Source organism: Ovis aries, chromosome 3 (genome assembly GCF_016772045.2).
Source record: "Ovis aries strain OAR_USU_Benz2616 breed Rambouillet chromosome 3, ARS-UI_Ramb_v3.0, whole genome shotgun sequence".
Lineage (NCBI taxonomy): Eukaryota > Metazoa > Chordata > Mammalia > Artiodactyla > Bovidae > Ovis > Ovis aries.
The window spans coordinates 34,201,815-34,220,955 of NC_056056.1; the positions used below are offsets into that span (position 1 = coordinate 34,201,815).

The window sequence follows — 19,141 nt, forward strand, 5'->3', positions numbered from 1 at the left end:
TGTTAACAGCCTCTAACTGACCTCCTTCTGTTCTCATCCCCCTCCAGTCCATTCTCCAAGTACCCTGAATGTTTCTTCTAAAACATAACTCTGATCATGTCACCCTTGCATGCTAAGTCGCTTCAGCTCATGACCCTAGACTGTAGCCTGCCAGGTTCCTCTGTCCATGGGATTCTCCAGGTTAGAATACTGGAATGGGTTGCCATTTCCTTCTCCGGGGGATCTTCCTGACCCAGGGATCGAACCTGCATCTCTTATGTCTCCTGCATTGGCAGGCAGGTTCTTTACCACTAGCACCACATGGGAAGCCCAATCAAGTCACCCACTAAAACTCTTGGATGGCTTTCCTCCACCCATGGGATAAGCTCTAGTATCCTTTATGCAACTGGCCACACCAGATTCCTGACCATCTCATATGCTCCAGCAACACCCAGTTTCTTCTGGTTCCTTTCAGAAGCCTCACATCCAGGCTTTTGTTTGTGCTGTTCCCTCTTTTGGAACAACTACTCTGTCCCCTCTTCCACCTTGCCTTGGAAACTCCTTTTTTTTTTAATTTAAAATTTCACCTTAAATGTATTGTCATTTAACATCTAGGTATGCTTTCTCAGATCCATGGAGTCTGGGCATCTTCCCCAGGGCTCCCACAGCAGCTAGTACTTCCCTTATCTAGCACCATACCCTATTGCAGGGGTTCAACCCTGACTACACGTTAGAGTCTTCCAGAAAACCTGTAAGTTATATTAATACCTAGGCTCCTCTCCAGACCAACCATATCAGGAGGTGGGGCCTGGGCACTTCTGGTGTTAGAAACACACACAATTCCAATCTTCAGTCAGGACTGAGGGTCATTGCTCTAGTAGATTACTGACTTGTTTCCATCTCCCAGTGAAGACAGGAACAGCATCCCAAGCTGGTAGAGTGATGAGTAAATATCTACTTTACGTGTGGACAGCATAGAGTGACACTATGCGTGGCTTTAACCCATGTGAGTGTGACACTGTGTGAAATGCCACTCATTCAGTGGCTGAACGCTAAGTGACACCGTGTGTGTCACAGTGTGAATGTGTCCCAGTGCGAGGACCACTGTGAATGGTTGAACACTGGGACTGGAAGGCTGTTACCACACGAGTGGCTGTGCCCTTTGTGTGTGACTGATGAATGGCTGGGGGACTCTAGCCAGGCTGCCAGCCTCGCCGCGCGGCCAGGGCAGGGTTTGAGGAAAAAGAAACTGGAGCTGCCCCTCACTAAGATGGCGACTGTAGGCGAGGTCGCTAGTCCTCACAAGAGGCTGCACGGCCGGTGACCGTGAAGCGGAAGGAAGAGGCGCAGAGGCGCGAGACCAGGGCCGCAAGCAGTAAAGCCACTCGCAGGTCAGTCGGGTCGGCTCCACGCAGTTGCCGGCGCAGCCCGCCCACCTACCCGGCGCCCTAGCACCGCCCCCTCGCCACGCCCGCCGCCGGTGGGCGGGGCCCACACCCCCGAACCGCCAGGCGGTGGAGGCCGAACTTGCACAGGCCGTCCAATGGCGTGTAACGGGCAGGGCCCAGCGCGCACCTGCGGGCCCATTAATCGAAGTTCAAGCTCCGGATCCAGTCAAGAACTTAGAAATCGAAACTCGGCAACACAAGATGCTGAGCTCCTCTCAAAGCCCCCAGGATGACACCTGGACAGAGTCCTTCTCTCTGCTTTTGGGACTTGGCGCTGCCCTCTACTTGGGCTACTACTGGACGTGGGTGCCCCAGGTGGGTGCGGGTCCAGAGCTCTCGCCGGCGGGTTTAGGTTACTGAAGTTCAGGGGCCACTTCCAATCGGGGCTCGAGCCCTTTGTGGGAGCTGGCTTGGTTGGCTGTCCAGGTCCAGGTGAAATTTTGACGCCACAACCCCACCACTACTCCTGCCCTGCTCTCCAGCCAGGCTCAGCTTTGCTATTAACACCGAAAAGAGAGTTGGTTCTTTGTCTGCCTAGATTCTCTGCATTGTCCGCGGACTTCCTATACCGGCTGGGCCTCTCAGGCATCGGAAGGATGCTGTTGCTTATTATGTGGACCAAAGCTTGCAGAGAGGCGGGGTGGAAGGTATCTTGAGGTGACAGGGAGATACACACACTGTGGTTTTCTTTTTAGGCAGTCTAGCTGACTTCCTCGTTAGTTGCACTGAATGAAGAAACCAGTCTGTGGGGTGGTAACTCCCAATATCACCCCATCAGTAGGACCTTGCTTCTCTTAAGGACTGGGAGGGGTTCCTGCCTATCTTAGGAATACCCTAACTGTCCTTGCTCACTGAGCCCTGTTTTAAGTTCTAGGCTCTCCATGTATAGTGCAATGGAAAAACCTGAAGAGGACGATTAATGAACTTGGAGAGTTTATTCTCACTGAAATTTGCATATCCCCCCAATCAAAATCTTTTAATTTTCATTAAACTCAAAGTAGCTGAGTCTAACAAGAAACCTATTAATTGAAGCCCTTTAAAAAGATCTATTGGGAAATTTAATGTTACCTAAATTTTCCTATATTTGCAGAGCTTTATACATCCTATGTATTGTTTATAAAATACTTCTGCCTTAATAAAAGCAATTTTAAAAATCCAAACTTTACAATACCCTATAAACCTTACCTTACATGTCTGATTTGAAAAGTCAGTTATTTCAGAACAGAGTTGTCCTTAACTAAACACTTTCCATTGTTTGCAACCAGCCACAGAAAAATCAGAGACCTCTGCCACTATATACTACAAGCACTTCTGTGAGTTCCAAATCCTGGTTAAAATCCAGGGCAAGTGTCATTCTGGAGGCTCTGAGGACGTGCTGTTCAGACTGTCCAACTTGGCAGTGGATTGGTATTGATTCACCGACAGTGATTAATGGCATTTTATTCATTAATTCTCAGGGATAAGTCAGGAAATACTTTACTAGAGTTAAAATGAAACTCAGTTACATGAAACCTGTGATTTTATTAGCACTTTGTTCTACATCTCTGAGGTGATTGACCAAATATTTAATAGATTGATAACTCAAAGTCTTGGCAACTAGGAGATAATATTGTAAAATGATTAAGAGCACAAGCTCTTGAGTCAGACAGACTTGGGTTTCAATTCCCAGCTCCAGCACTAACTAGCTTTGGCACATTTTGTGCCCTGTGACACATATTCATACACGTTTCCACAGGGCGATCATAGGTAAGGTTTATAGGGTATTGTGAGGTGTGGATTTTCAAAGATATCTCAAACAGCTGTTGTGAAGGTTCCAGGATATAATCATGTACAGTGCTTAGCACAGTATCTAAGGAGCACTCAACAGAAGAAGCACTCAACAAATCTTACTAGTATTAGAAATAATATATATTTTTTACATTTTTAAATTGAAGTATAGTTGATTTACTTTGTTGTCTTAGTTTCTGCTGTACAGAAAAGTGACAGTTATATAATATATATATATATATTCTTTTTTAAAATATTCTTTTCCATTATGGTTTACCATAGGATATTGAATATAGTTCTCTGTGCTATCCAGTAGGATCTTGTTGTGTATCCATTCTACATATAAAAGCTTACTTTTGCTAACCCAACCTCCCACTCCAACCCTCCCTCAGCCCCCTCCCTCTTGGTGACCACAAATCTCTTCTTTATGTCCATGAGTCTGTTTCTGTTTTGAAGATAGGTTTGTGTCATATTTCAGATTTCACATATAAGTGATATCACGTGGTATATGTCTTTCTTTTTCTGACATACTTCACTCAGTATGATAATCTGTAGTTGCATCCTTGTTGCTGCAAATGGCATTATTTCCTGGGTTTTTACGGCTTAGTAGTATTCCATTGTATATAGGTACCGTATCTTTTTTATCCATCTGTCAATGGACATTTAGTTTGTTTCTATATCTTGGCTATTATGAATAGTGCTGCTATGAACATATGAACATAGAACATATCTTTTTGAATTAGAACTTTGTGTGGCTGTATGCCCAGGAGTGGAATTGCTGGATCATACAGTAACCCTAGATTCAGTTTTCTGTGGAATCTCCATACTGTTTGCCATAGTGGCTGTACCAACTTACATTCCCACCAACAGTGTAGGAGGGTTCCCTTTTTTCCACGTCCTTGTCAGCATTTACTATTTATAGAGCATTTAATGATGGGCATTTTGATTGGTAGTAGTTCACTATACCTCACTGTAGTTTTGATTTGCATTTTCCTATTAGACATGCTGAGCATCTTTTCATGTGCCTATTAGCCGTTTGCATTTCTTCTTTGGAGACACGTCTATTTAGGTCTTCTGCCCATTTTTTGATTGGGTTGTCTATTTTTGTTGTTGCTGAGTTGTATGAACTGTTTGTATATTTTAGAAATTAAGCCCTTGTTGGTTACGTTCTTTGCCAAATGTTTTTTCTCATTCTATAGGTTGATTTTTCATTTTGTTTATGGTTTCCTTTGCTGTGCAAAAGGGTGTAAGCTTGATCAAGTCCTATTTGCTTATTTTTGTTTTTATTTCTATTGCCTTGGGTGATTGACCTGAGAAAATATTGGTATGATTTATGCCAGAGAATGTTTTGCCTAATATCACTATTAATTCCACTTTGTCTTTTGCTTGCTGTGTGACTCTGGGCAAACAACTTAATCTTTGTCATAGTTTCTTCATTTATAGTTAAGGTTGGGTTTAGCCTAGTGCTAGCAAATAGCATATAGTGAATCACAGATGTTATTTATTATTCCAGGGCTTAAGAACCAAGGTATGAGTTACAACAGTCATACTACCAACCTGGCCTCTCGAGTTCATCACTTACTTAGCCCCTTTTGACTACAGGAAGAGATAGGAGTCTGGTCCTCAGGTCCCCTCAGGCGTGCAACAGAAATGCGAATTCTGTTTTTTGATTCTGAGACCTTTTGTCTTTGTACAGCATACTCCCCATTTACAAGCCTTCTATATGACAAGGCCCTCTCATTTACTTGATGTATATCCAGAACCATCAAGCAAAGGGGTTGAAAGTTAGGGCTAGGTGCCCACTGACCTCATCTGCCCCCTCATTCTATCCCTGTTACCTTCCCCCTGGCTGGCAGGAAGGAAGAGAAAATCTGTTTACACTGGGACTATTCCTCCATTAGAGTATAGTCAACAGCAGGGGCTGTTAAGAAAACAAGGTGTTGTGGTAAAAAGAAGCCCTTCCGTTGCAAGCATGCACAATAAGAGATGGGAACATATAACAATGGAGTGCTAAAATCAGGAGCCAGTGTGGCCAGAGATGGTTTTGAGATGATAGTGTGGGTAATTCAACTGCAAGGCAGAAGTCACAGATTGAATGGTACTGCATTTCTTCAGCCTCTGCTCAGGACCCAACCTTTCCTGCAGGAGATCAGCTGGGTAACTTATATTAGTTGCTATCTCCAAAGTGGGTTTGGGGCATGGATAGGCTGAGTGTGGAAGTTGGTTCAGGGTCAGTTCTGGCGAGGTGACACTCTAGGTCTGGAGTTCCGGGGCTCTAGTGGGATTCCAGATTGAGGTATGCTAGATTCCTCACCCCTGGATGAGGCAGTGCCCTCCAGGCTGCCCTCTGGGAAGAGGTCTCTCTGGTGTTGGGCACCTCACTGGCTTGGTGCAAATATCAGGGGAGTGAGGCCGATGGTGTTGTGTGGTTACAGAGGCCACAGCTGGTGACTGGGTCCCGATTTCTGGCCTTCCTGGAGCAACACTGTCCAGTCACACTGGAGACTTTCTATCCTACGCTCTGGTGTTTTGAGGGGCGGCTACAAACCATCTTCAGAGTCTTACTGCAGTCCCGGCCGATAGTCCCTTACTCGAGGTAAGAGAAAGATGGGGGTGAACGGGAAGCTGCAAATATAAGGAAATCTTTATAGGGAATAAAATTATTTGGCTGTGTCAGGTCTTAATTGTGGCACTCGGTATCTTTTGTTGCAGCACACGAACTCTCCAGTTGTGCCAGGCAAGCTCAGGTTGTGGCCTGCAGGCTCCAGAGTACATGGGCTTCAGTAGTTGTGGCACGGAGGCTTAGCTGCTTCATGATGTGTGGGATCTTAGTTCCCCAACCAGGGATCGAATCCACATCCTCTGCACTGGAAGGTGGATTCTTAACCACTGGACCACCAACAAAGTCCCTCATCTACCCCTTTTAAAATGGAGGCAACCTTCATTCCATCTACCTCAGTGTGCTGAGGGTAACCAGGGTGGCTATATGGAAGGGCTTATGTACAACCATCGGAGAAGGCAACGGCAACCCACTCCAGTACTCTTGCCTGGAAAACCCCACGGATGGAGGAGCCTGGTAGGCTGCAGTCCATGGGGTCGCGAAGTCGGACACGACTGAGCGACTTCACTTTCACTTTTCACTTTCATGCACTGGAGAAGGAAATGGCAACCCACTCCAGTGTTCTTTCCTGGAGAATCCCAGGGACAGGGGGAGCCTGGTGGGCTGCTGTCTATGGGGTCGCACAGAGTCGGACACGACTGAAGTGACTTTAGCAGCAGCAGTAGCAGTATGGGCGTCCCTGGTGGCTCAGAGGTTAAAGCGTCTGCCTGCAATGCAGGAGACCCGGGTTTGATCCCTGGAGAAGGAAATGGCACCCCACTCCAGTACTCTTGCCTGGAGAATCCCATGGAGGGAGGAGCCTGGCAGGCTACAGTCCATGGGGTCGCAAAGAGTCAGACTCAACTGAGTGACAAACTACTAAGTAGCAGTATGTACAACCATGAGGTAATATTCCATCTTTTATGTCACCAGTATACTTTGTTATGATCTCAGGTTTTGCACAAGACGTGCCCTCAAATGATGAGAAACTGTGGGAGTTGATTGGGGAGTGGAGAGGAAGGTATAAAATCTTTTGAAGTACATGGAGTTCCTAATAGTTTCTTTGTGTGCCTTTTTCTCCAAAACCACAGTGAAGTTCTGGAAACCCCAGATGGAGGCCAGATCCTCTTAGATTGGGCCAGCCAGTCCAACAGTCAGTACCCCGACCCTAGCACCCAGCCCACTGTATTACTGCTTCCTGGCATCACAGGCAGTAGTCAGGAGACATATATCTTGCACCTAGTTGATCAAGCTTTGAAGGATGGCTACAGGTAAAGATGGGAACAGCCCAGAGAATTGGGTGATGTCTGATAACTTGTAATTGTGTGCGTGTGGTGGGGTGGGACGGGGGTGGTGTCAATTCAGACCCTGCTAGCTCTGGGGAGAAGGTGCCATATGAAGGGCACCTTATGACTGAGGCCTTTCTGAAAGCTACCAAGAGGGGAGAAGAGCCTGTAGGGAGGGTCTGGCTAACATGTACCTGTGTGTGCCACAGGGCTGTTGTATTTAATAACCGGGGCTGCCGCGGGGAAGAACTACTGGTGAGTACCCTCCTTCCTCTAGTGGTCCTTCACTCCACTCCCTTCGGATATCCTGGGTCCTGCACCTCTACCTACCTGTCTTCCATTTCTTGAGTCCTTTCATTTTTCTGCCTTCTGGCCAAGGACCCTCTCTCTACCCAATGATCCGGTTTGCCTCAGACCCATAGGGCCTTCTGTGCCAGCAATACTGAAGATCTGGTGACAGTCATCAACCACATAAAGAGTCGCTACCCCCAAGCCCCACTGCTGGCTGTGGGCATCTCTCTCGGAGGGTAAAGACTGTCTCACTTAACCCAAAGGCCCAGTCTTCCTTCTCCCCATCCTCTCCCCATCTCCAGTACCGACTCCCCAAGGCAAACCCTTTTTTCATGGCCTGGTCCAACCCTGCAGGATATTAGTGCTGAATCACCTGGCTCGAACGGGACGGGCAGCAGGCCTGGTGGCAGCACTGACTCTGTCTGCATGCTGGGACTCCTTTGAGACCACCCGCTCCCTGGAGACCCCCCTGAACTCACTGCTCTTCAATCATCGCCTCACTGCTGGGCTCTGTCAAGTCGTGAACCGGTAGGGTCCTGATGAAGAGCAAAGGGCAGAGACCAGGGTAGGACGGCATATGCCAGGCCGTCCCGGTGCTCGGGTCAGCTCCGTGTGTGTACTTTTCTCCATCGAGATAAGACTGAGGGTGGCTCCGGGTGGGGTCCAGGTGCAGAGCCAAACCTCTGTTCTTTTGCAGAAACAGAAAAGTGATGGAAAATGTGGTGAATGTCGACTTTATCCTACAGGTGTAGTCTTCCAGCTCTCCCCTCTGCCCTGTTTTGTTCTTCCCACATCTTATTCCCTTGTTCTCATCCTAGCCTATCCCGCCTTCCACCACCTGCAGGCCCGCACCATCCGCCAATTTGATGAGCGCTACACAGCTGTGGTCTTTGGCTATCAAGACTGTGCTGCCTACTACCGAGCAGCCAGTCCAAGAACCAAGGTCAACACCATCCAGATCCCTGTGCTCTGTCTCAACGCAGCTGACGACCCTTTCTCTCCCGTGGACGGTGAGCACCGGGGATCCAGATGCTTTAGGCCCCAGGGGAAATGGGCCGTGTATGAGGTGCAAGTGGAGAGCGCCTGGACTCTCGGCAGAGGCCAGGGCTCCTAACCTCCTCTCCGACTCCCCTTGCCCCAGCTCTTCCCCTACAGGCTGCCCAACACTCTCTCCACGTCGCACTGCTAGTCACGGCCCGGGGCGGCCACATCGGCTTCCTGGAAGGACTGCTTCCCTGGCAGCACTGCTACATGAGCCGCCTCCTGCATCAGTACGCCAAAGCCATCTTCCAGCACCCGGCGGAGTTGCCGGGACCCCGGTCACCTACCCCTTCAGAGGCAGGCAAGAGCTGACACGAGTCTTAGTTCAGTCTTTCCTTGTTTATTAAATATCAACTTTTCCTGCCAAATGGGCTGAAGTTCCTTTTCCCTTTCCTCAAGGCTAGGGCAGACTCTCTAGGAACTTACTGCATATGGCCTGGTGGGCTTGGAGCTACCCAGTGGAACCCAAAGATTACTGCCTGGATCTTCATTCTGCTCCTTCCTTCCCTAACAGCAAGTCCCAGGCCAGTACAGGCCCCCAGCAAATTCCAGGGGCTCATGTGAAGAGCAACTGGCCACAAGGCTGTGGGGTACAAGGAGAAAATGATTGTTTCTGCAGGAAGGACAGCACAGCAGTGCCTCCAAGTTCTCGGGCATCTTCACATATTTCTGGAGAAAAAGTTCAAGCTCAACTCTGGAGCCCCTGGTAGACAAAGGGAAGGAGGCAAGTGGTACGGCCTGGCCCTCAGATACCACTGTCCTAGGCGGATCCACAGATGATGAACACAAGGTTCCCAGGACTCAGGGTTGCACAGGGCCAGAGCCAGGCTTTAAATGGGAAGGGCAGGCACTGCCCATCAGTCTTATCCGTGGCAACCTCAGCTGTGGACCCAGGTGGAGTGAGCAGTGGGGTCCAGGCCCCCGTTCTGGTCTAGAAGGTGGCAGTGTCCAGGCCCCTGGTTCCCTGGGAGCAGGGAGGCTAAAGAAAACCTGGAAAGGCACTCTGGAGCAGCAGGATGGTCATAACAATAAGCCCAACACACAGCAGCAACAGCAGCCACACAGGAGCACTTCCTGCAGGAGGGAGAAGGGAAGAATTCAGAAGGCAAAGGAGTGGCATTGCAGCCCGGAGAACAGAACCATTCAAGGAGGGGACAGGTGACTATAGACAAGCATCCTATTCTCCAAGGGGCAAGTTTCTGCTCCAGCTAAAGGGGGAGTGGTACCCCCACCCCACCTCAGGGACTCACGTCGTGAGGGCAGCAGGTGCAGCTGGCAACGACTATCCACAGCCACAGAGAACAGAGCAGTTTCGTGGGACCCAAGGAGCTCTGGACCACGACCTTTCTCAGGCAGAAAGGCCACATCTGTCACTACAATGCCATGGGCCTCCTTCACATAGTACAGACGCTGGGGACAAGAGGAAAGCTAGTGAGGGAAAGCCCAGTTTGGAAGATTCCTTCTGGAAAACACACCCTCTGCCCCCAGACTTTCCCTCTACAGGCTGGGCCCGACACTTTCGTGCACACTCAGTGAAAAAGAAGGCCTAGAATCTCTACCCCAGAGAGCCCTCAGGGCTGTGCCCAGGTCCATCCATTACCTGGAGCGAGAAAGCTATGTAGATGGCAACAGAGCCAGTGACCGTGCCCAGGCCCAGAAAAGTGCCCGATTCACTGCAACAAAAAAACGCTCACTGTCCTGGAATCCTGTGCAGCAGCAACAGTCTCCAGGGATGTGGGCAGCATGTCTCCCCGGGCTGCCCCGGGCACCCTCATACCCAGCCAAGCCACCACTGTCTCATACCTGACACTAAGGCAGGAGATGACTTCATGGCCACAGGGCCTGGTCCGAAGGGGCAGGAATGTGGAGGCATCCCAGGCTGTGAGGTAGCAGGGCGGGGGCTGGCGCAGACGCTTGTGGGGAATCTGCACCGTGAAGAGTCGCAGACCGGCAGGCTGGTCTGGAACCTGCCCAAACCTGGGGGCCGAGCCAGAGGCTGTTCAGCTCCCGGGGCCTGCCCAGCCCTCCTCAAAGGTCTGTGCCCTCCTGTACCCTGGTCAGGTCTGGGGTAACACCCAACAAGGCTCCGATCCCCTCCCCACCAGCTTCCCCCTGATCCTTTTCCCACTCCCCCACCACATCTAGGCTGTGCCTCTTTCAGCCACCCTCTGGGGTCTTCACACCTGCAGGCCTGGTAGCGATAAGGCGTGTTAGAAAACGTGGGTCCGTTCTCTTGCCAGTGCAGCTGTGTCACCAGCTGATCCTTCTGCCACACGGAGGCCTTAAGGTCCCAGCCCACAGTTACCAACTAGTCAGGGATCAAGATTCCAAGGATGGACAGTTAGGGGGATCCACTTACTGGACAAGCAGCATCATCACCTACTTTCTCCACCCTCTCACCTCCTCACCTTGCCATCAGGCCCCAGAGCTAGGTCTTCAATCTCCCCTTCATGGGCTTTGAACTCCAGAACCTTCTCTAAGGTGGGTACCTGCAGCCAAACCACCACCACAGTCAGCCTACGTACCCGGCAAGAGTGCAAATGATACCCACTCCTCTTCTCTACTAATGGCCACTGAGTGCAGGCTTTACTCACAAGTTTCCCAGGACCCAGGTTCAGTTTCTCACAATTCTGGCCTTGCTGTTACTGACACTCATCCTCTACCTCCCCAAACCACACCTTCCAGACACGAACGCAGCCATCTGTCCCTCCAGTGGCAAGCAAGGTATTATCATGGTTGAAGCACACAACTTTCTGCAGTGGATCACGGCTGAAGTCTGTCTGCACTTCGTGCAAATTCTCTACGCTGAATTCCACCCCCTCCTGGTGGGTTTCAGCGCCAGACTTCTTCTCTGCTGGGGCTGCCCCTTTCCTTTGTCGAGGCCCCTGCTCCTTGGAACCTGCAACACAAACAGCCTGCCAGGTTCCAGGCTTCTAGAATAAGTCCTACTGGCCCTTTCCAGTGGTGAACATCAGCTTCTCTCTTGCTACCATAATCCCACCTCCAGCCCTACTTCTTCAGAGACCAAGATGAGCAAGAATTCATTAATTTAACCCTTTGCCCAAAGCTAGCGGGGAGGCTCTCACCTGCCTTCTCTGCCTTGTTTTTGCCCTTCTGCTGATGGATCTGGAAGCGCAGGAGCTGACAGTGGGCATCCTGCCCTGCAGCAAGGATGTTACCAGCCAGGGCCAAGTTCATGGTGGCCCGTGTCTCTGTGTCATGAGAGTGTAGTAAAGAGGCGCTGAGGCGCCCATTAATCTGCTCCAGCTGCAGAAAGTGCTGTGGGAGAGGGAACCAGGACAAGTAAGGTTCAGAGAGCACCTCAAGGGCAAACTTACATCCTGTAGTCTGAACCTGCATTTTCTAGTTTAAAGACTTTTTCCAAACTTTTTTCTTTTTTGAGCCTCACTCATGTGTACTGGTCTTCGCTGGTGGCTCAGACGGTAAAGAATCTACTGCAATGTAGGAGACCCAGGTTTGATCCCTGGGTTGGGAAGATCCCCTGGAGAAGGGAATGGCTACCCTCTCCAGTATTTTTGCCTGAAGAATTCCATGGAAAGAGAAGCCTGTCGGTCTACAGTCCATGGAGTAGCAGAGTCGGACACGACTGAGCGACTATCACTTTCACTTTTTTTCACTTGCTTGCGTACAGCAAGCAAGGCTGGGATTATCACATCTAGTCTGCAGAACAACATGATAACTCTCAAAAGAGTGAAGAATCTTAGCTTGTATTTCACTCTCGCCGCTACCAGTGGCAGACAGACAAATCTTATGTAGCCTCCCCAAGAAAGCCAGGTTACGATCCCTGGAGTTGATTCCTGAGATCGAATTGAAGCGTTCCTGCCTAGGCAGCGCTGTGTGCAGTTTTCACTTTAGGAGCCTCTCAATTCACCAGTGAATGGTTCAAGACAAATTCGCACCGGGACGCCCGGCACGCCGCGGTTCCCACCCGGGAGGGGCAGGGTCCGAAGCAGGGGTGCGGCCCGCTCCCAGACCTCCGGGAATCGCCCTCAGCCCGCTCTGAGACCCGGCCCCAGCGGGCCTGTATACTCACCACGCCATTCTTTATGCCGGTCTTGGCGGCACCTCCTCCGCCCGCAGCTATGAGCAGCCCCGCGCTGGGGTCGACCCGAAGCGCGTACAACGGGAACGGGGCCCGGTACAGCTCTGGCGTCCGGCGCCGACCCATCCCGCTCGCCGCGCGCTTCACTGTCGGCGCCGAGGTCCCCGGGACATGCCGCGCCCGGCCTTCGACTGCTGTCCCGGCCGCTGTGGACCTTGGTCCGGTAGCTGCCGGGAAGACTCCAGACCCTTCTCACCCGCCGAGCTGCCGAAACTGTAATCACACCGTAAGTGTCCCTAACACTGCCAGGGGCCGTCTAACCCGGTCTCGCAGACGCGCAGCGCGCAGGCGCACCAAGCCCGCTCTCCTCGCGCAGGCGCAGAGCCGCCGATACGCGTCAGCACTAGCCAGCCTGTGGCTGGCGGAACGGGGGTGTATGAATTCCGTTCTCCGCTTTCAGATGATGGCAGAAGACTACGCCATGTTTCTGCGGGGCGGTGGAGGCGGGCGGCCGCTTCACGGAAACGTCTGGCTTGGGGCGGGGGCAGGCCAAAAGATTAAGGGAGGTTAATAAGCCTTTAATAAATCCTCGGATCAGGGCTGTCCACACTTCAAGAGTGACTTGCAGACTCGTCAAGCAATAGCCCTACGTTTACCGCCCCGCCCCGAGACAAAGTGATTCATCCAAGGTCACACTCCTGGCTCTCTTGCCTCTTAAACGGAGGCAGCATGGACTTGAAAAGAAACTTGGCTTCAAATCCCGATGCCACTGCTTCCTAGTATGAGGAAGCTACTCTTTATAATGAACACCAATCCTCCGAAGTTTGCAGAGGTTGGGGCTGGCCATTCTCTATGCCCCCCACCCAGTCCAGGCACCTCAGGGTTCATGGGTAGATAGGCAAGTTGGCCCTCAGGCAGTTGAAGGTCTCTGCCTAGCCCCCATCCTCCTGAGAGGGCCTTTGGGTTTTTGATCTCCATCCAATGTGGGGATTCCCTGTTTCTCTAAAGTGAACCCTTCCCTTCAAGGAAACACCTCCTGCTGCTCCCCTGGCGACATCAGCATGAGTCTTCGTTAATCTGAGGTGCAATCAGAGGAGGGGGCCCAGTGGCTTCATCTCTGGGGATGCCATTAACTGTCCCACCAAATTGAGTTAAATGTTTGAAGGGCCTGGCAGAGCCTTCTGCACCTCTCAGTTGCTCAGGTCTTGTGGGTCCCTTGACCTCTTCAGATATACCGCATGCACTCTCCTTGACCATTCTGTTAACTTTGACTCTCCTGCACCCCTTGTTGGGTTCTGGTCACCCTGAACGTAGAGCCACCCACAGATCTGCTCAGCAAGACTCAAACACAAGTTTTGCAGGGTCAGGCTTTTTTTTTTTTTTAATTGGATACACAGAAGGCTGAGTGGGGCCTGAGATGCCCTTGGTCCTCTTCAGCCAGGAGAAAGCAGACTCCACAAGGGGCTCCCAGGATTCAGGACTGGAGAACACACCTGACCTCCAGCCAGCCAGCCCTTCAGAGTGTCTCGGGGGCTCCCTGAGGTCTGGGGCCGGGCAGGGCTGGTGGGATTCAGAGGAGGTGCTCCAGGGGGCCTCCGTGGCTCTAGAACTAGAGTGGTGACTTTTGGGGAATGGGCCCTGGAGAGGCAGGTCTCTTTGGGGCAGAGGAAGGCCTGGGCTTCAAGTGGACCGTAGCCTGTTTTGGTGCCTGAGTTAGAGACCCTGAATGGCTTGTGGAGTTTAGTGACTGGCGGCCTACAGACCTGAGGCTCCCGTTCTGGGAGAGGGTGCCTGGCCCTAGATCTGCCTGGGCCGGAGCTACTGGGGCTTGAGCTACCTGGGCTTGACACCCACTGGCCTGAGCAGCCTTGGCCTGAGGCCCTGCTTCCTCCAGCCTTCTTTTTGACAGCAGATGCAGAGCCTTGGCCTGGCCCTGAGGCAGGCGGAGGCCAAAGCCAATGCCCATGCGGAGCGGTCCGGATTTCTTGCCCTGGGCACAGGGCAGCAGCTGGGGGAAAGCAAGCAACCTGGGTCCAGTCCTGTATCTGGGGATGGGGCAAGAGGGGGTGCGGAGCTGGAGACACACCAGGCATACAGGGTACTCCACGACAGGGGCCTTGTCGGTTTGGCCTAGCCACAGACGCTGCAAAAGCAGTAGCTGCAAGTCGTGGGCGATACGACGGTGCCCCAGATGGAGCACCAGGGCTTGGGCCAGGGCTCCTGGGTCCTTGAACTCTGCAGGGTCCTTCCCGCTTGCCACGCATGCCCCCTCCGCCCCAGGGGACCTGGTGTTCCTGTACTGATGCGAGTGCCATGCCTGGCTGTTAGAGTGGACCCCACGAGAAGGTGGGCTGGGGCTCGGGGACGTGAGAGTGGAGGTAGGTAGATCTTCGAGGTGGAAAGGCGACTGGCAAGGTGAGCGGGGGAAAGAGGAGTTCTGTGGCTGAGAGGGCGAGGAGTGAGTGAGGGTAGCAGAGGGGTATAGCCGGCGGGAAGGCGAGGAAGAACAGGGAGGGGAGAGAGAGAGGCAATTCTGATGAAAGAAAGTGGGGGAATTTGAGAGAGAAGAAGAGTAGGGATGTAAGACAAAGTCCGAATTTGAGTCAGAAGAGTAGAGATGGGAGCCCGCAGAGTGGGACCGTGGGGGAGGAGAGCAAGATGGCCGGGTGGAGCGGAGTGATTGTTGGCAAGGCTGAGGTTGTAGGTTATAGAAAAGGGAGTCTGCAGTTTGTGAGGGGCCCTGAGGGGGCCGCCCAGGGGACGCTGTGTTCTGTAGCAACACCTGGGCCTTGTTTGGAGGCAACATTGCCTTGAATCCTTCAGGAAGGGATTGGGGAGTCAAGACCAGAGATGAGAGACCTGGCAGATGCAAGACCAGTTATCTCTCAAGCCTGAAGTGGCTGAGAAATCAAAACCTTCTGTGCACAGAATGTGGCTCCAGCCTGGTGTTGGTGTGGCTCTTGGTGGCATATGAAGGAGCCACCCAGCCCTGGAGCAGCAGGTTCTCTGAGTGTCTGGGCAGGAGCTTGGCTCTAAATGTGGTCTCTCACTTCTTTGCAGCCGGCCATTGATGAGGGGTGGAGGGCACGGAGAATCTGAACTGCCTCTTGGGAACTGAGGGGCAGCAACAGTTATCTGGGTGGGCCAGGGGGGACGACACAGCCCATAGGATCTGTAGAGAAGGAAACAGAGCCCGTGACACAGGGAGACTGGGTCCATTTCTGGCTCTGGCTTATGTACTATGTACAGGCTGGTTCGCCACGATCCTAAATCCATATCACCCCTGGGGTCAGAAGAGCTGGCAAAAAGCTCCAGAGAAGGTGAGAATGGAGGAGGAGAGGAGATGGAAGGGAGGGTAGGGTGGAGAGGATGGAGTTAGAAGAGGGAAATTGGGAGATGGAGACTGAGATGGAAATAGGAATTGAGGGTGTTCTGTTCCTGGGAACTCTTACCAATAAAGGTTCCTCTGGGCGGTTTCTCAAGGCACTTCAGCGAAGAGAGGACCTTGGAGAGAGGGAAATACAGTCAACAAACGGTGGATATGCCCCTCTCTGCCCCCAGGGTCTGTCACCCTAAACTCACTCTGACTCAGATTTTGGCCTGAGTCTTGTCCTCAGTCCTTGTTCAGCCAGGAGGAGGTCTTCTGTTATGGGTTTTCGTTCTCTTAAATCCAAATCACAGATTCTGCAAGCATCCTGGTTTCGTGGCACTCTGGTGGCCCTAATCCCTGTCTTCCCTCACACTGATGTCCTCTGACTCAGCCTGGCCCCAACCCAGATGGCTTTTCACACTCAGTAGCAGCAGTAGCAGTGGGGCCAGCTGGTGAAAGCCTCTGGGGGACAGAGACTGTGTCTAAGGGGCGGTGTTGCCGCCCCCCTTGGGAGCTGGGAGCCCCATCTCCTGGAGCAGTTCTCCCTGGCACCTAGTGCCTATGTCACAAAGGCCGGGTGCTGACATCATAGGCTCTCCTCATCACGGCTCTAGGACCTTCTCTCAGAGATCATTCGACGCCTGGCTCTTGACAAAACTGAAGCAAGCACGATTCTTTGGGGCATTCAGTCTCTCCTGGGCCTAGCCCCCACCTCTGCTCTCTGCGCTGTACTTTACAGCTCCCAACACCTCCTCCAGCCAGGGTTCTCCTCAACTGTACAGCCTCTCTGGGCTGGGCGCTCCCTTCAACTTCCTGTTTTTTGCTTTCTGACTGTGGTTCATGGTCCACACCTTTCCCCCCTTGGATATGCTTATATGTTTGCTTTTTAAAGAAAATAAAATCAGTTGTATTTTATAATTTTTAGCTTTATCACAGTATAATTCATAAATAAAATTATAATGCATTTTAAGTGTATATAGTGATATTTGATACACCAGGAAAGGAATTCTCCCAACTGTTAATGAATACATCCTTTACCTCATTTATTTACATCTATATTTGGCGGGGAGATGAGCACAGTTAAGTTCTACTCTCTTTGGATATGCTTATATGGGTTTTTGTTTGTTTGTTTGTTTGTTCACTTTTTTTGTTGTTAAATTTTTAGGCCATGCCACATGGCATGTGGGATCTCAGTTCCCCAACCAGAGATCAAACTCATGTCCTCTGCATTGGAAACATGAAGTCTTAACCACTGGACTGCCAGGGACATCCTACTTATATGCTTTTACATCTACTTTCTTAATGGCTTTACTGAGATATAATTCACATACCATACAATTCACTCATGTGTTTTTTTGTTATACCCACAGGATTGTGCAACTATCACCACAATATAATTTTAGACCATTTTTATATCCCCCCCAAAGAAATTTCATACCCACAGTCACTCATTCCCCCCTCCCCCCAGTTCCTTAAATCTGCTTTCTGTTTCTGTGGGTTTGCATATTTTAGACATTTTATATGAGTGGAATCATATAATATGTGGCCTTTTGTGTCTGACTTCTTTCACTTGGCATTATGTTTTCAAGGTTCCTACATGTTGTAGCATGTATTGTTACTTTATTCCTTTCCATCGCCAAATAATATTTTATTATATGGAAATACCACATTTTGTTTTCCCATTCAGTTTTGTTGGTTTTACTTTTTTTTGTCAATTATGAGCAAGGCTGCTGTGAAAATTCTTGTGCAAGTTTGTATGGACGTATGTTTTCATTGATCTTGAGTAGATCTCAGTAAATAGAGTTGCTGAATCACATGATAAGTCTATATTTAACATTTTGAGAAGCTGCCAAACAATCTTCCAAATTAGTTGTACCATTTTCAAATCCCACCAGCAAGGTACAATGCTTCCAAGTTTTCCTATCCTCACCAACACATGCTATTGTCTGCCTTTTTTGTTTTAGCAATCCTAGTCCATGGGATTGCAAAGTTGGACACGACTGAGCAACTTCACTTTCACTTTTCACTCTCATACATTGGAGAAGGAAATGGCAACCCACTCCAGTGTTCTTGCCTGGAGAATCCCAGGGACAGAAGAGCCTGGTAGGCTGCCATCTCTGGGGTCTCACAGAGTCGGACACGACTGAAGTGACTTAGTAGCAGCAGCAGCAGCAGTGGGTGTGAAGTAGTATAATATTAGAATTTTGATTTACGTATCACTAATGACTAATGATGGTGAGCATTTTTTATGTGCTTATTGGCTATTTGTTTATCTTCTTAAGAGAAATATCTATTCAAATCTTTGGCCCTTATTTTAATTACATTTTTTTGTTGTTCTTATTGTTGAATTTTTAGTGTTCTTAAGGGAATGGATAACCATTCTAGTATTCTTGCCTGGAGAGGAGCCTGGCAGGCTGCAGTCCAAGGGGTCACAGAGAGTCAGACGTGACTGAGCGACTAACACTTTATATATTTTGGATAAAGAAGTCTCTTATTTGGATATACAACCCTCTTATCAGATATATGATTTGCAAATATTTTCTTCTATTCTCTGGATAATCTCTGATTCATGAAATTTTTAAAATTAGAGTCCAATTTATCTATTTTTTTCTTTTCTTCCTTCCTTTTGGTATCTTATCTAAGATATTGCCTAACCTAGGGTCACAAAGACTTATTGTTTTTTTCCAAGACTTTTATAGATTTACCTGTTAAATTTAGATCTCTGATCCACTTTGAGTTAATTTTTGTATGTGTTGCAAGGTAGGGGCCCAACTTCATTCTTATGCCAAAGAATTGTCCCAACACTGTTGAAAAGTCTATTCTTTCTCCAGTGAATTGTCTTGGTATCCTTGTCAAAATTCTGTTGACCATTCTTCCAGTTTCCTATTGTTCCTGTAACAAATCACCTCATACTTAGCTTCTTAAAACAACAGAAATATATTATCTCATAGTCCTACAGATTAGAAGTCCAACATGAGTCTAACTGGGCTAGAGTCAAGATGTTGGCAGGGCTCTGTTCCTTTCTGGAGGCTCTCAGGGGAACCCATTTTCTTGTTTCTTCTTCCAGCTTCTAGAGGTTGCCCAAGTTCCCTCTCCTCTTCAAAGCCAGCACTGTTGTATCTCCATGACCATTCTTTATATATATATATATATATACATATAATTGATTTAGTTATTTTTGGCTGTGCTGGGTCTTTGTGGCTGCAAGGGCTTTTCTCTAGGTGCAGTGAGCAGGGGCTGCTCTCTAGTTGTGTGGGCTACTCATTGCAGTGGCTTCTCTTGTTGTGGAGCACAGGC

General features: G+C 50.0%; 3 protein-coding genes across 7 annotated transcripts in view; 1 reads left to right on the forward strand and 2 right to left on the reverse strand.

The window, feature by feature from the left end:
* The window catches only part of PREB (prolactin regulatory element binding), a 30,940-nt gene extending 18,137 nt beyond the window's left edge, over nt 1–12,803 (reverse strand). The window contains exons 1-9 of one of the 4 annotated variants that reach the window (XM_004005751.6): nt 12,466–12,803; nt 11,498–11,690; nt 11,090–11,310; nt 10,820–10,900; nt 10,595–10,719; nt 10,215–10,388; nt 10,012–10,084; nt 9,662–9,821; nt 8,736–9,485 (exon numbers count right to left, since the gene is read on the reverse strand). In XM_004005751.6, coding sequence (XP_004005800.1) covers nt 9,391–9,485; nt 9,662–9,821; nt 10,012–10,084; nt 10,215–10,388; nt 10,595–10,719; nt 10,820–10,900; nt 11,090–11,310; nt 11,498–11,690; nt 12,466–12,600 — 1,257 coding nt within the window. In that variant the 5' untranslated portion in view covers nt 12,601–12,803 and the 3' untranslated portion in view covers nt 8,736–9,390. Of the gene's footprint in view, nt 1–8,735; nt 9,486–9,661; nt 9,822–10,011; nt 10,085–10,214; nt 10,389–10,594; nt 10,720–10,819; nt 10,901–11,089; nt 11,311–11,497; nt 11,691–12,465 lie in introns of those variants that run through there. The other 3 variants (XM_012166381.5, XM_027966601.2, XM_042245897.1) reach the window with 3 other exon arrangements.
* Nucleotides 1,596–8,779, forward strand: ABHD1 (abhydrolase domain containing 1). 2 transcript variants are annotated; one of them, XM_004005753.5, is made up of 9 exons: nt 1,596–1,742; nt 5,630–5,790; nt 6,885–7,064; nt 7,289–7,334; nt 7,494–7,606; nt 7,725–7,898; nt 8,068–8,116; nt 8,215–8,380; nt 8,512–8,779. In XM_004005753.5, exons 1-9 carry the CDS (start codon nt 1,629–1,631, stop codon nt 8,721–8,723), a joined length of 1,215 nt encoding a protein of 404 aa, XP_004005802.1. In that variant the 5' UTR covers nt 1,596–1,628; the 3' UTR covers nt 8,724–8,779. The 2 variants fall into 2 exon arrangements, with proteins under 2 accessions (XP_004005802.1, XP_042101832.1); XM_042245898.1 differs by lacking the exon at nt 8,068–8,116.
* Nucleotides 12,804–12,914: 111 nt separating the features above from the next.
* Nucleotides 12,915–16,711, reverse strand: PRR30 (proline rich 30). Its single transcript, XM_027965776.3, has 2 exons — nt 15,927–16,711; nt 12,915–15,646 (listed from the first exon to the last, which is right to left on the reverse strand). Exon 2 carries the CDS (start codon nt 15,278–15,280, stop codon nt 14,084–14,086), a length of 1,197 nt encoding a protein of 398 aa, XP_027821577.1. The 5' UTR covers nt 15,281–15,646; nt 15,927–16,711; the 3' UTR covers nt 12,915–14,083.
* Between the last annotated feature and the right edge of the window lie 2,430 nt (nt 16,712–19,141).